General features: G+C 40.4%; 2 protein-coding genes across 6 annotated transcripts; both read right to left on the reverse strand.

Annotated features, from left to right (window-relative positions):
• Positions 1–768: 768 nt before the first annotated feature.
• LOC131995116 (uncharacterized) lies at positions 769–10,301 on the reverse strand. 5 transcript variants are annotated; one of them, XM_059363105.1, is made up of 4 exons: positions 10,210–10,301; positions 8,253–8,355; positions 1,441–2,386; positions 769–1,018 (listed from the first exon to the last, which is right to left on the reverse strand). In XM_059363105.1, exon 3 carries the CDS (start codon positions 2,381–2,383, stop codon positions 1,445–1,447), a length of 939 nt encoding a protein of 312 aa, XP_059219088.1. In that variant the 5' UTR covers positions 2,384–2,386; positions 8,253–8,355; positions 10,210–10,301; the 3' UTR covers positions 769–1,018; positions 1,441–1,444. The 5 variants fall into 5 exon arrangements, with proteins under 5 accessions (XP_059219088.1, XP_059219085.1, XP_059219087.1 ...); XM_059363102.1 differs by having other exon boundaries at positions 10,012–10,301; XM_059363104.1 differs by lacking the exon at positions 10,210–10,301 and adding an exon at positions 8,920–9,167.
• LOC131994826 (uncharacterized) lies at positions 2,426–7,261 on the reverse strand. Its single transcript, XM_059361742.1, has 3 exons — positions 7,168–7,261; positions 5,863–6,741; positions 2,426–5,391 (listed from the first exon to the last, which is right to left on the reverse strand). Exons 1-3 carry the CDS (start codon positions 7,259–7,261, stop codon positions 2,426–2,428), a joined length of 3,939 nt encoding a protein of 1,312 aa, XP_059217725.1.
• Positions 10,302–11,401: the final 1,100 nt, after the last annotated feature.

Genomic DNA, 11,401 nt, shown 5'->3' on the forward strand with positions numbered 1-11,401 from the left:
CTTTTTCCCCCTTACTCTGCTATAGCCCGGCAAACCTACGATTCGGATCGTGTCATCCTCTGGGAAGGCGTTAATCTCGTTCTTACACTCCAAGACTGTTCGTAACCTTACCTGGTAGCCAGTTGACTGCCCGCAAAGATGTTAATACTCAACGTCTTCGCGTTAACACCACATCACCTTAGGCAATCCTTGATCGCACGTATCTCCGCCCGTATCTCCGCCCGTATCTCCGCCCGTATCTCCGCCCTTATCTCCGCCCTTATCTCCGCCCGTATCTCCGCCCTTATCTCCACCCGTATCCCCGTCTGCAGGACCGTATTATGGTCAGACAGTCTAAAACAGTTTTCAATCCCTGGGTTCTCAATGTAAACCCCCAAACCCTCTTTGTCCTCTAGCTTTGATCCATCGCTGCAGCATGATCTTCCAGATGGCAATGCCAGAGTTTTCGTGCAGAATTTTTGAGTCGAAACCTTAAAGCGTTGCGCAGAATGTAAAAATGTCCAAACGGGCCGAACTGTATAATATAAAGTTCAGGTGACAAGAAAATTTTGTAATACAAGTCACGTTTCATATTTCAGTGAAATAGGGCATGAAATTCACTATTTAGTAGTTTCGAAGTGTTTGGGGTCAAACTAAGGGTTTTGCCTTTCGAAATAAAACATAGGAAGTTTTATGTTTAAAATTCAAATGTGGTGGTGATTGTTTATTGTGATGTTCTTTTCTATGTTATTTAAATTCATTAGTTATAAGTAGATCGTAGTGTTTAAGTAGCAAATATTTAGGTTTAGATAGCACAATTCATAGATTTAAGTAGCAGTAGTAAGTAGATTAAAATTTAAATTATGAGTATAGTTGATTGTAGTAGATAGACATTGTATTTAACAGGTGGGGGGTTTGCAATATTAGAATTAGTTGGTGTTGTATGTTGTGTCCCGCACTTATGGTTGTTGTGATGTTGCAATTGTGGGTCGAGTGTAGATTTGGTTTTTGAGTCGGTTGTTATTGTGTCACTTTGTATCTAAAATGTTAAATATATTAGTTCACTGTTTCAAAGTTTATTGTTGCAATGTTCACTCTAGTTATATATGTTTGTATGTATGTTCACTTTTTACTTTTCACTTCACTTGGGTTTTCACTTTGAGGGGGAGAGAATACGATGCGCGGGTTTGAGATTTAAAACGAGACTGATCTTTTTCTGGTTGTTGCTTGTCACTTGGACCCCGCGAAAACGGTCAACTTTCCAAGCTACAAGCAACAATTCCAGGTAAACAAATATGAAGTCAAGGCGGAATCAGCGATTAAGAACTTACTTCAATGTACCGTTATGCACAGTGGGTCATGTGCATACGTGAACGCATGTCTGCACATGGGTGCACATGACTTCATGTTCAAACGTACTTTGAACATTCTCCCCCTCCAAGTGACGAAGTGACATCTTACCTTTTTAATCCTGGTTTCTTGCCTGTGAGGTGACTGGGCCGACGAACACGTATCCCCAATCTGTCTCCTGGGCGAAGACGGCTCCCAATCCGGGTTGTACAACACCACTCCTCCGGAGGTGGGCGTAGGCATCGGCCCCTACCTCTACATCGATTGGTTCGTTGCCTCTAGGGTCAGCATCTGCCAAAGAAAGGGATCTTAGGCTGCTTGTGGGGTCGGGAATGATGGGATCTGAATAGGGTCGTCGCGGCAAATCCCGGGTCACCACTGCCCGGATGGTATACATGGTCCTCCTCGACGCATGCCTTGACCGAAGTCTTATTGTTGCCAGACGGTGCCCTCTGCGCTCTCTCGTTGGTATCCCCAGGCGAGTTACTGTGGCTGCCGCGATTCGGGTGATGGTCGATGCCTGGCACAAAAGTACCCGTACCCCAGCCCAATCGTCCTGCTCCTCGGGTGCCAATTCCACCATCGCCGTGGGTACAAAAACAGTGGCCCGGCTGTAAGGTATCTCGACCGGGGGAGGGCCTTGGACGATGGGCATCTGGTTGGCTGGTTCGATTGCAAGTTGCCGTGGGTTGGCAATCTCCATTGGGGGCGGGCTGTAGCTGCCGTATGTCTCCCTAAGCTGTGGGGCTCCATGCAGCATTGTGTGATGGCGGTAGTCGCATGTTCGGCAGGCAGTGACCACGGGGCAGTCTGGGGCCAGATGGCTGCGCGCCAGACAGTTCCGACAGTAACTCCGTCTCTCAACTGTCTCGTATCTCTGATACGGTGTCATTTGCCGGAACCGCGGGCATGACCGTATGGCGTGGTCCTCCTGGCAGAGGCCACAGGCATACTGCCAAGATGCGGGGCGATACCTGGGTTCCCGTGGGTCGAAGCGAGGGCGTGTGGGTCTGGCGGGTCGTGGGGACTCTGGGCGAGGTAAATATCCGGCCATTATCTGTAACCAAAATCTCGTGAGTACCGTGTTTTGATGTGATTATGAATTGCTAGGGGTGTCTGAGAATAATTTGACAATCTTAGTTATGGGTCGACTGACTATGCCATTGGAAGTTCGAATATCTACAACTCGAGTGTTCTGATCAACACCGGGGTATGTTTTAAAAACTCGTCCTAACTTCCACTCGGTGGGATATCTCTCATCCCTGATGACAACTAAATCATTGACCTGTATGTTATCTTGCTGATACTTCCATTTGTATCTACGGTGAAGCTCATTTAAGTACTCTGACTTCCACCTCTGACAAAAGTTTTGGGATATAATCTTTAATCTCTTCCACCGATTTGCAAGCGTTATGTCCTCCTCTGAGATGTCGGGTTCTGCCGGGGTCAAAAGGGAAGAGCCTATAAGGAAGTGAGCTGGGGTCAAGGGTGCTAAATCGTTAGGGTCTTCAGAAGCTGGACTAAGGGGTCGTGAATTGAGGCAGGCCTCGATACGTGCCAATATGGTTGACAGTTCTTCGAACGTGAAGTTCATTTTGGGCATAGACTTCTTAAGGTGTATCTTGAATGATTTAACTCCTGCCTCCCACAATCCCCCCATATGGGGAGCTCCTGGAGGAATAAATTTCCACTCTAAATTCTGATGAGCATGTTGCTGAATGGCGCTGCTCTGTAAACTTTTCATAAACTCTTTCTGATCTTTCTTGAGCATTTCTGCTGCGCCTATAAAATTCTTTCCATTGTCGGAATATATCTTTTCTGGGCACCCTCTCCTTCCTATGAAACGAGCTAATGCCGCCAGAAATGATTGAGTCGATAAATCACTTGTTGCTTCTAAGTGGATGGCTTTTGTCGCACAACAAACAAATATGCAGATATAACCCTTGGTTATTAAACACGCTCGTGCTGTTAAGCTTTTGATTCCGAAGGGTCCTGCAAAATCTACCCCTGTATTCGTAAAGGGTCTGGATAAAGTAGTACGCTCGGGTGGAAGAGATGACATAATTTGGGTCTGAGTCTTTAATCGATATAGGGTACAAACTCTGCAATTGTGTATAACTTTCTTGATCAACTGTTTCAATCTGAATATCCAAAACTCCGTACGGATGAGCCGGGTCATAAGTTGATTGCCTCCGTGCATTGAGACTTTATGAACAAATTCCACTAGAAGGAGTGCAAATCGCGAATCATATGGGATTAAGATTGGATGACGTTCGCTGTACGTCAAAGCTGGCGATTGAACTAAACGACCATTGGATCTAATTACTCCTTTTCTATCTATGAAGGGGTTGAATGGTAAAAGACTACTTCTAGGTGAAAGCCTTTTCTTTTGGGTCAAAGAACTGTATTCCTCAACGAAGTAATGTTTCTGAGTTGCCACTATAAGACGCATCTTTGTGTCTATGAGCTCTGGGCTGGTTATTTCTTGCGATGAAATTTTAAGTGAGGATCTAGTTGAACCTGTGTTACGCCAGAACCTAACTGCGTAAGACAAAACACGATATGCTCTAGCTAAAGACGAAAATCGAGTCAAAGGGTCATCAAAAGTGCCTGTTGCGAATACTTTAACTTGTTTTGCTTCAAGATTAGTGTCTGTATTAACTCGGTCTTGCGGCCACTGATCATGCGGCAATTTGAGCCACTGGGGTCCCGTCCACCATAAATTATGAGCTATTAAGTCGTCAGGAGAACAGCCACGACTTGCTACATCTGCAGGATTATATTCTGAGTCAACATGTTTCCAATTCTCACCGCCGACGTTCTCTAATATCTCTGAAACCCTGTTACCAACGAAAGCGCTCCATGAGCATGGTGGCTTTTGTAGCCAGGCTAGAACGATTGTAGAGTCGGTCCAGAAATGGGTCGTAAACTTTGATAATTGAAGCTTAGGCACAATGGCATTTGTTAACTTTGACAACATAACTGCACCGCATAATTCTAACCTTGGCAGAGAGATTTTCTTAACTGGGGCTACTCGGGTCTTGGCTGCTAGAAGAAAAGTGTCTACAGTTTTATCGATGTGTTCAACGCGTATATAAATTGTGGCTGCATATGCGCTTTCTGACGCGTCGCAGAATCCATGTATTTCCACAATACTAGCAGGTGTAAACCGAACCCATCTTGGTATCGATACAGTGTCTATAGAATGGCTACCTCTCACAAAGTTATTCCAGTTCATTTGAGTCACTGGCTTCAACGAGTCGTCCCATTCTACCTTATCTAGCCAAACCTGTTGCATGATTAACTTGGCTACAACTATTACTGGCGCTAACCATCCACATGGGTCGAAAAACTTTGCTATCGTTGATAATACTTCTCGCTTGGTGCTCATTTGCTTTTCTTCAACTGTAGGGGCCGTAAAAGTGAAATTATCACCTGATATATTCCAACGAATTCCTAGGGTCTTTGTCGAAGAAGCTTCGGAAATATTTAACCAATCTATTGGAAGAAGCATGTCTTCATTTAAATCCTTTAACAAACGTGTGTCATTTGACGCCCATTTTCTTAGCTCGAAACCAGCTGATTCTAATGCGGAGGCTAATTCCTTCCTAGCTGCTGTAGCTTCTTCTATGGAGTGTCCGCCCGCTAATACATCATCGACATATAAATTTTCTTTAATAATTCTTGATCCTAACGGATGAGAATCTTTCACGTCTTCTGCTAACTGGAGAAGGGTCCTAATCGCTAAAAATGGGGCGCAATTTATGCCGAAGGTAACAGTTAAGAGTTCGTAATCCTCAATTGGGTGGTTTTCTGATTTACGAAAGAGAATTCTTTGAAAAGCTGTTTGATTGGGGTCTACTAAGATCTGACGATACATTTTTGTCACGTCTGCATTGAAGACGTACTTAAAAAATCTCCATTTCAACACTTGTAGCACAAGGTCTTGCTGAAGTATGGGTCCTGTATGTAAGATATCGTTAAGACTTTTCTTGTTTGATGTTGGGCTAGATGCGTTAAAAACCACTCTAAGTTTTGTGGTAACCCTATCTGGTTTGATAACTGCATGGTGAGGTAAGTAGTAGTGAGGGGTCTTGTATACGCTGTTTGGGTCTACCTTCCTCATGTGTCCTAATTCCAAATACTCTAATATGGCTGCATCATAATGTGCTTTAATATCTGGGGTCTTAGACAACTTTTTCTCCATTCTATGAAACTGTGCCAATGCGATGTTCCTAGATGAACCGATCTCTGAACAGCTTTTAAAAGGTAAAGTTACGATATATCTCCCCGCCTCATTACGTCGTGTTGTATTTTTGTAATTATTTTCGCAATAAATATCTTCTGCTGACCTCAAAACCTTTTTTGGGGTCTCTTCCACCTCCCAAAAGCGAGTGATTATCTTTTCTAATGATGATGCACTATAAAGTGTGATTTGTCTGTCGGATTTAGGGTCTTCCGTAATGGGTCCTCCTATGATCCACCCAAAAACGGTGTCCTGCGCTATAAGTGATCCAAAGGATTTCATAGTACCGCCTTTTGTGAATATAAGGGGTCCAATATCTAATCCGATTAACATGTCCACGGGTCGACTTTCAAAGAATCGGGGGTCCGCGAGACTAAGGTGTGCAAAATCTCCAAATTGATTTTGCCTTAAATTGTGTGTTGGTAAATGAGAAGGTAGGGTCTTTAAGACTGGTGCCCAAACCTCCAGCTCAAAACTAGGATTTACTCGTGAGCAAAGATTGAAGACGCAAGCTTTTGTCGATGTTTCAGAAACTGCGTCGCTTAAACCTGTGACGTGAATTAAATTCTTAACTGTTGGAAGTTGCAATTTGTTTCTAATTTTTTGTGATATGAAAGTTGATTGTGACCCAGGATCGATGATTGCCCTGGCATCATATCTATGTCCTCTAGATTTGATTTGAACTATTGCTGTGAACAAAAGTGTCTCTTTGGGTTGCGGAGTGGGTCTGATTTCCTGAAGTGTCAAAGTCGTTGAACAAGGTGCTTCTAAACAAGGTGTGGACTGTATATTTGGCGATACCGATGGTTGTACTAGGGTGGTTAAAGCGGCAGCACTGGTACTAGGGCGTGCGTATTCGCTAACCGGTTGAGCTAGGGTGGTAGGATCAGTAGCACTGGTGCTAGGTCGTGCTTCCTGTCTACCGGGTTGAACTAAAGTGTTGAGAGCGGCAGCACTGGTGCTAGGTCGTGCTCCGCCTCGTTGGTGTGTGCCTGTTGTAGGGTACTGGCTCTGGTTGCCTTTATGTATCAAACTGTGGTGTCGTTGACTACATTCCCTACAACTAAAACGACTTTTACACTCCCTGACTCCATGATCCGAAGAAAGGCAGTTATAGCAAAGATGACCTGTCTTAACAATGTTTATTCGATCGTTGATCGACCTTTCTAGAAATTGAGGACATTCTCGCAAAGAATGATTGGATTTACAAAGTTGACAAACCGGTTTGTTATTCTGAGCATTATAGTGTGATTGTGTGTTGTTGCTGGGTCTTGAGCCCGTGTTCTTGAAATTGGGATTTACATTTGTTTGAAAACTATTAACTCGCTTTTCCCGCTTATCGTACTCCGATCTGGGTTGATTATATCTCGAATATTGTGGCTTGATATTGCCGACTGATTCTAGGGTCTTGAATTTATGGGTCAAAAATACATCTAGTTGATTCCACGATGGAAGAGACGAACAATCTGCTAGGCTGCTTTCGAATTCTTCTAAAAATATTCTTGGTAGTTTGGTTGACACAAGATAAACTAAGATTGGGTCCCATCCCCCCGTTTCTACTTCAAGGGTCTGTAAAGTTTGGGTACAACTACCTATAGTGCGCTGTAATTTCTGGATTGTTGACGCGTTATCAACGGAAACCGAAGGTAAATTAAAAAGAGCTCGCAATTGCTCATTTACCTGCATGCGTTTATTTTCGTACCTATGAACGAGATTTCTCCACGCTATGTCGAAACCCTCATGGGTCAGTGGAACATTGGAAATTATTTCGCGGGCTTCTCCTGCTGTTTTCTGGGTTAAGTGAAACAACTTCTCGACTTTACTTAATTTTGAATTGTTAATGTAAATTGCTGAAAATAAGTCCCTAAAGGTAGGCCATTCGCGATATCCCCCTTTAAAAACATCTGTGTCACAGGGCGGCAATCTTAGAGCTGGTGAAAAAATCATTAGTGTCTCGCTGTTGGGTCATCGATATTCTCTCCTGTTTTTCTTGATCTTGTTGCTCGTTAAGGGCCAAAATTTCTCCGTTAAGAGAGCTTAAACACCGTTTATAAGTTTCTAGTGCCTGTTTGTAGCTATTTCGAAGCTTAGTTTTATCTATAGGTGTCTCATCCTTTTCCGGAATGCGATCCCTACAATCTAAGTATGCCTTCTTGATTTGATCCCATAAAGAATTGAGTTCTACCCGCGTGATTTCTAACGAATGTATATTATCATCCGACTTAGCCGCGGAGTAAACGGTCTCAAAATCCACTAAATCATCCACACAGTTTACAAATCTTTCGCGTAAATTCTTATCCATTTTGTAATTGGCTTGTATATGTTTTAAATAGGGTCAAAAAACTATAAAACCAAGGAAAATTTTACAACAAAATGTCCAAAAAAAAAAACTGGTTATTTGTAGAAATCAAATCTATTTCAAAAAAACCTAATGCGAGAAAAAAAAATGTGTGTCTTGATGATGGGTCAAATTCACTTGGATCAAATTAATTTGGGTCAAAATTAATTGGGTCAAAATTTATCAGACAACCGAATTAGCGATTCATAATCAGAAAACGATCAAAAACAATATTAAAGTACGCTGGGTAAATGTATGAACTTTTCCTTTTTTGAAAAAAAGGTTATGTATGACGTAATACCCAAGCGCACTTTAATAGAAAAACAAAATGGTACTCACTTTGAAGCTTCTTTTTTGATGTGTGTGTATGTGTGTGTGTGTGTAGGTGGGCGCTTGGCTTGGGTCCAGAATTGTGTGTTGGCGCCTTTTGCAATTTTTGTAGCTTTGTGTCGTTAGAGTTTTGGATTTTGTTGTTTTAGTGTTTTTGATGTGATGAAGTTTTGGGAATTTAACCGTTGTAGCGGGTTTTTCCGTTTTTATCCCAGAGCGTAGATTTTTTGTTTTTGTGTTTTTACACGGAACGCACGAATTTGATTTTGTTGGGGTTTTTTGAAAATGCACAATATTTTATGTTTGATAGAAAAAGAAAGAATTAGTTTGGGATAAAATTTACAAATTTATCGAGCAACCCATAATTCTGTTTTAACACTCTAATTTGTTTTTTAAGTTAAAATACTGAAAAATTTATGATTTTTAGAGAAAAAAAAATTTTTCAAAATATGTAGAAAAAAATTAACATAAATTTTGGGTTGGACGATAAATTGTTAAATTTTTCAATTTTTTAGCTCTTTTTTTTCAATTTAACACAAAGAAACTTCTTTAAACAATTTAAAAATTTTTTGATTTTTATAATTTTTTTTGAAATTCCACTTTTTTCCACTTCTGTTCCACTGTGCGGGTCACTTTACGTTTTTTGGGTCTTTTGCACACTTCTTTTTTGATTTACCACAACTTCTAATGATTTTGGGGTCAATTTTTTGCACATTAAAATTTAATTAATTATTTTTATTTTTACACGGGTCACCCTGTTAATTTAATTAGTTTTTGTTTTATTTGAGTCTTTATGTACTTTAATTGTCACTTTGCAATTTGGTTATTATTTTCTTTTGTTATTTCGTTTTGATCTTCATTTGGTTGGAATATTTTATCAAATTTTCAATAAAATAAATGCCACAACCAAACGAAGAACACTGAGAGCCGCTATGTATTTTTTAATTTGTGATTTGTGTATTATTTTGTTTTTAATAAATTGCCAAAACTGATCTTTTATGTGTTTTGATATTTTTGTGTTGGCCGTCCGTCCATACGTGTATGTATGTACGGTTGTGTGTAACCAATCCTTTTTTCGCACCTTTTCTATTTCATTTGCTTTTAATTGTTGGGTCACTGCACTTTTGTTGTTGCGAATTTTTTTGTGTTTCGGTCACTGGGTCTTTTGAAATGAAAATGAATTATTTTTGGGCACAAAACAGAAAAATTTTTTTTTGATTTTTGGTTTTTTAATTATTTAAAAAAACCACTTATCCGGTTCGCAATGGACCAAATGTTTGGGGTCAAACTAAGGGTTTTGCCTTTCGAAATAAAACATAGGAAGTTTTATGTTTAAAATTCAAATGTGGTGGTGATTGTTTATTGTGATGTTCTTTTCTATGTTATTTAAATTCATTAGTTATAAGTAGATCGTAGTGTTTAAGTAGCAAATATTTAGGTTTAGATAGCACAATTCATAGATTTAAGTAGCAGTAGTAAGTAGATTAAAATTTAAATTATGAGTATAGTTGATTGTAGTAGATAGACATTGTATTTAACAGGTGGGGGGTTTGCAATATTAGAATTAGTTGGTGTTGTATGTTGTGTCCCGCACTTATGGTTGTTGTGATGTTGCAATTGTGGGTCGAGTGTAGATTTGGTTTTTGAGTCGGTTGTTATTGTGTCACTTTGTATCTAAAATGTTAAATATATTAGTTCACTGTTTCAAAGTTTATTGTTGCAATGTTCACTCTAGTTATATATGTTTGTATGTATGTTCACTTTTTACTTTTCACTTCACTTGGGTTTTCACTTTGAGGGGGAGAGAATACGATGCGCGGGTTTGAGATTTAAAACGAGACTGATCTTTTTCTGGTTGTTGCTTGTCACTTGGACCCCGCGAAAACGGTCAACTTTCCAAGCTACAAGCAACAATTCCAGGTAAACAAATATGAAGTCAAGGCGGAATCAGCGATTAAGAACTTACTTCAATGTACCGTTATGCACAGTGGGTCATGTGCATACGTGAACGCATGTCTGCACATGGGTGCACATGACTTCATGTTCAAACGTACTTTGAACACGAAGATAGATGTACATATATAGTAGCAAATTTCAGAGAAATCGGGTAATGAATTGGGTTTATTGTACCCACCTTCATAGGATAGATGGTATGCTAATCTAGACATTTTGTTTGTAACACCTCGAAATATTGATCTGCGTCCCCATAAAATGTATATATTCTTGATCGCCTCGATATTCTGGGTCGAACTGGAAATGTCCGTCCGTCCGTGCTCATATCCGTCCGTCTGTGGAAATTACGATAGTGGTCGAACGTGTGAAACTAGCCGCTTGAAATTTTGCACAGATACCTCTTATTGATGTAGGTCGTTGTTGGAATTCAGATTTGGATAAAGCTCCCACATAAAGTGGCACATCGACTTGACTTTTTGAAATTGCACTTAGTATTCTGTTAGAACTTCCTACACTTGTAAAGAGTAATTTTTTAGGAGCTATAGGAAAGTCCTTCCAAAAAAACAAAAAAAAAAAAAAATCAGAACAAGTAAAAGCGTGCTAAGTTCGGCCGGGACGAATATTATATACCCTCCACCATGGATCGCATTTGTCGAGTTCTTTTCCCGGCATCTCTTCTTAGGCAAAACAGGATATAAGAAAAGATTTCCTCTGCTATTAGAGCGATATCAAGATATGGTCCGCTTTGGACCACAATTAAATTATATGTTGGAGACCTGTGTAAAATGTCAGCCAATTCGAATAGGAATTGCTCTCTTTGGGGGCTCAAGAAGTAAAATAGAGAGATCGATTTATATGGGAGCTGTATCGAGCTATAGACTGATTCAGACCATAATAAACTCGTATGTTGATGGTCATGAGAGGATTCAGGCAAATCGGATAATAATTGCGAACTCTAGAGGCTCAAGAAGTCAAGATCCCAAATCGGTTTATATGGCAGCTATATCAGGTTATGCACCGAATTGAATCATACTTAGCGCAGTTGTTGGATATCATAACAAAATACGTCGTGCAAAATTTCATTCCAATCGGGAAAGAATTGCGCTCTCTAGAGGCTCAAGAAGTCAAGACCCAAGATCGGTTTATATGACAGCTATACCAGGTTATTGACCGATTTGAACCATACTTAGCACAGTTGTGAGAAG

Source organism: Stomoxys calcitrans, chromosome 2 (genome assembly GCF_963082655.1).
Source record: "Stomoxys calcitrans chromosome 2, idStoCalc2.1, whole genome shotgun sequence".
NCBI lineage: Eukaryota > Metazoa > Arthropoda > Insecta > Diptera > Muscidae > Stomoxys > Stomoxys calcitrans.

What these genes read in the sequence shown, in the direction of transcription:
- LOC131995116 (XM_059363105.1), bottom strand. Translation starts at nt 2,383, where the DNA reads ATGGCCGGATATTTACCTCGCCCAGAGTCCCCACGACCCGCCAGACCC.
- LOC131994826 (XM_059361742.1), bottom strand. Translation starts at nt 7,261, where the DNA reads ATGCAGGTAAATGAGCAATTGCGAGCTCTTTTTAATTTACCTTCGGTT. An exon ending in GAAATTACAGCGCACTATAG is followed by an intron (nt 6,742 to 7,167) that starts GTAGTTGTACCC and finishes CTCAATTTCTAG; the next exon opens with AAAGGTCGATCAACGATCGA. An exon ending in CCTTATATTCACAAAAGGCG is followed by an intron (nt 5,392 to 5,862) that starts GTACTATGAAAT and finishes CTCACCATGCAG; the next exon opens with TTATCAAACCAGATAGGGTT.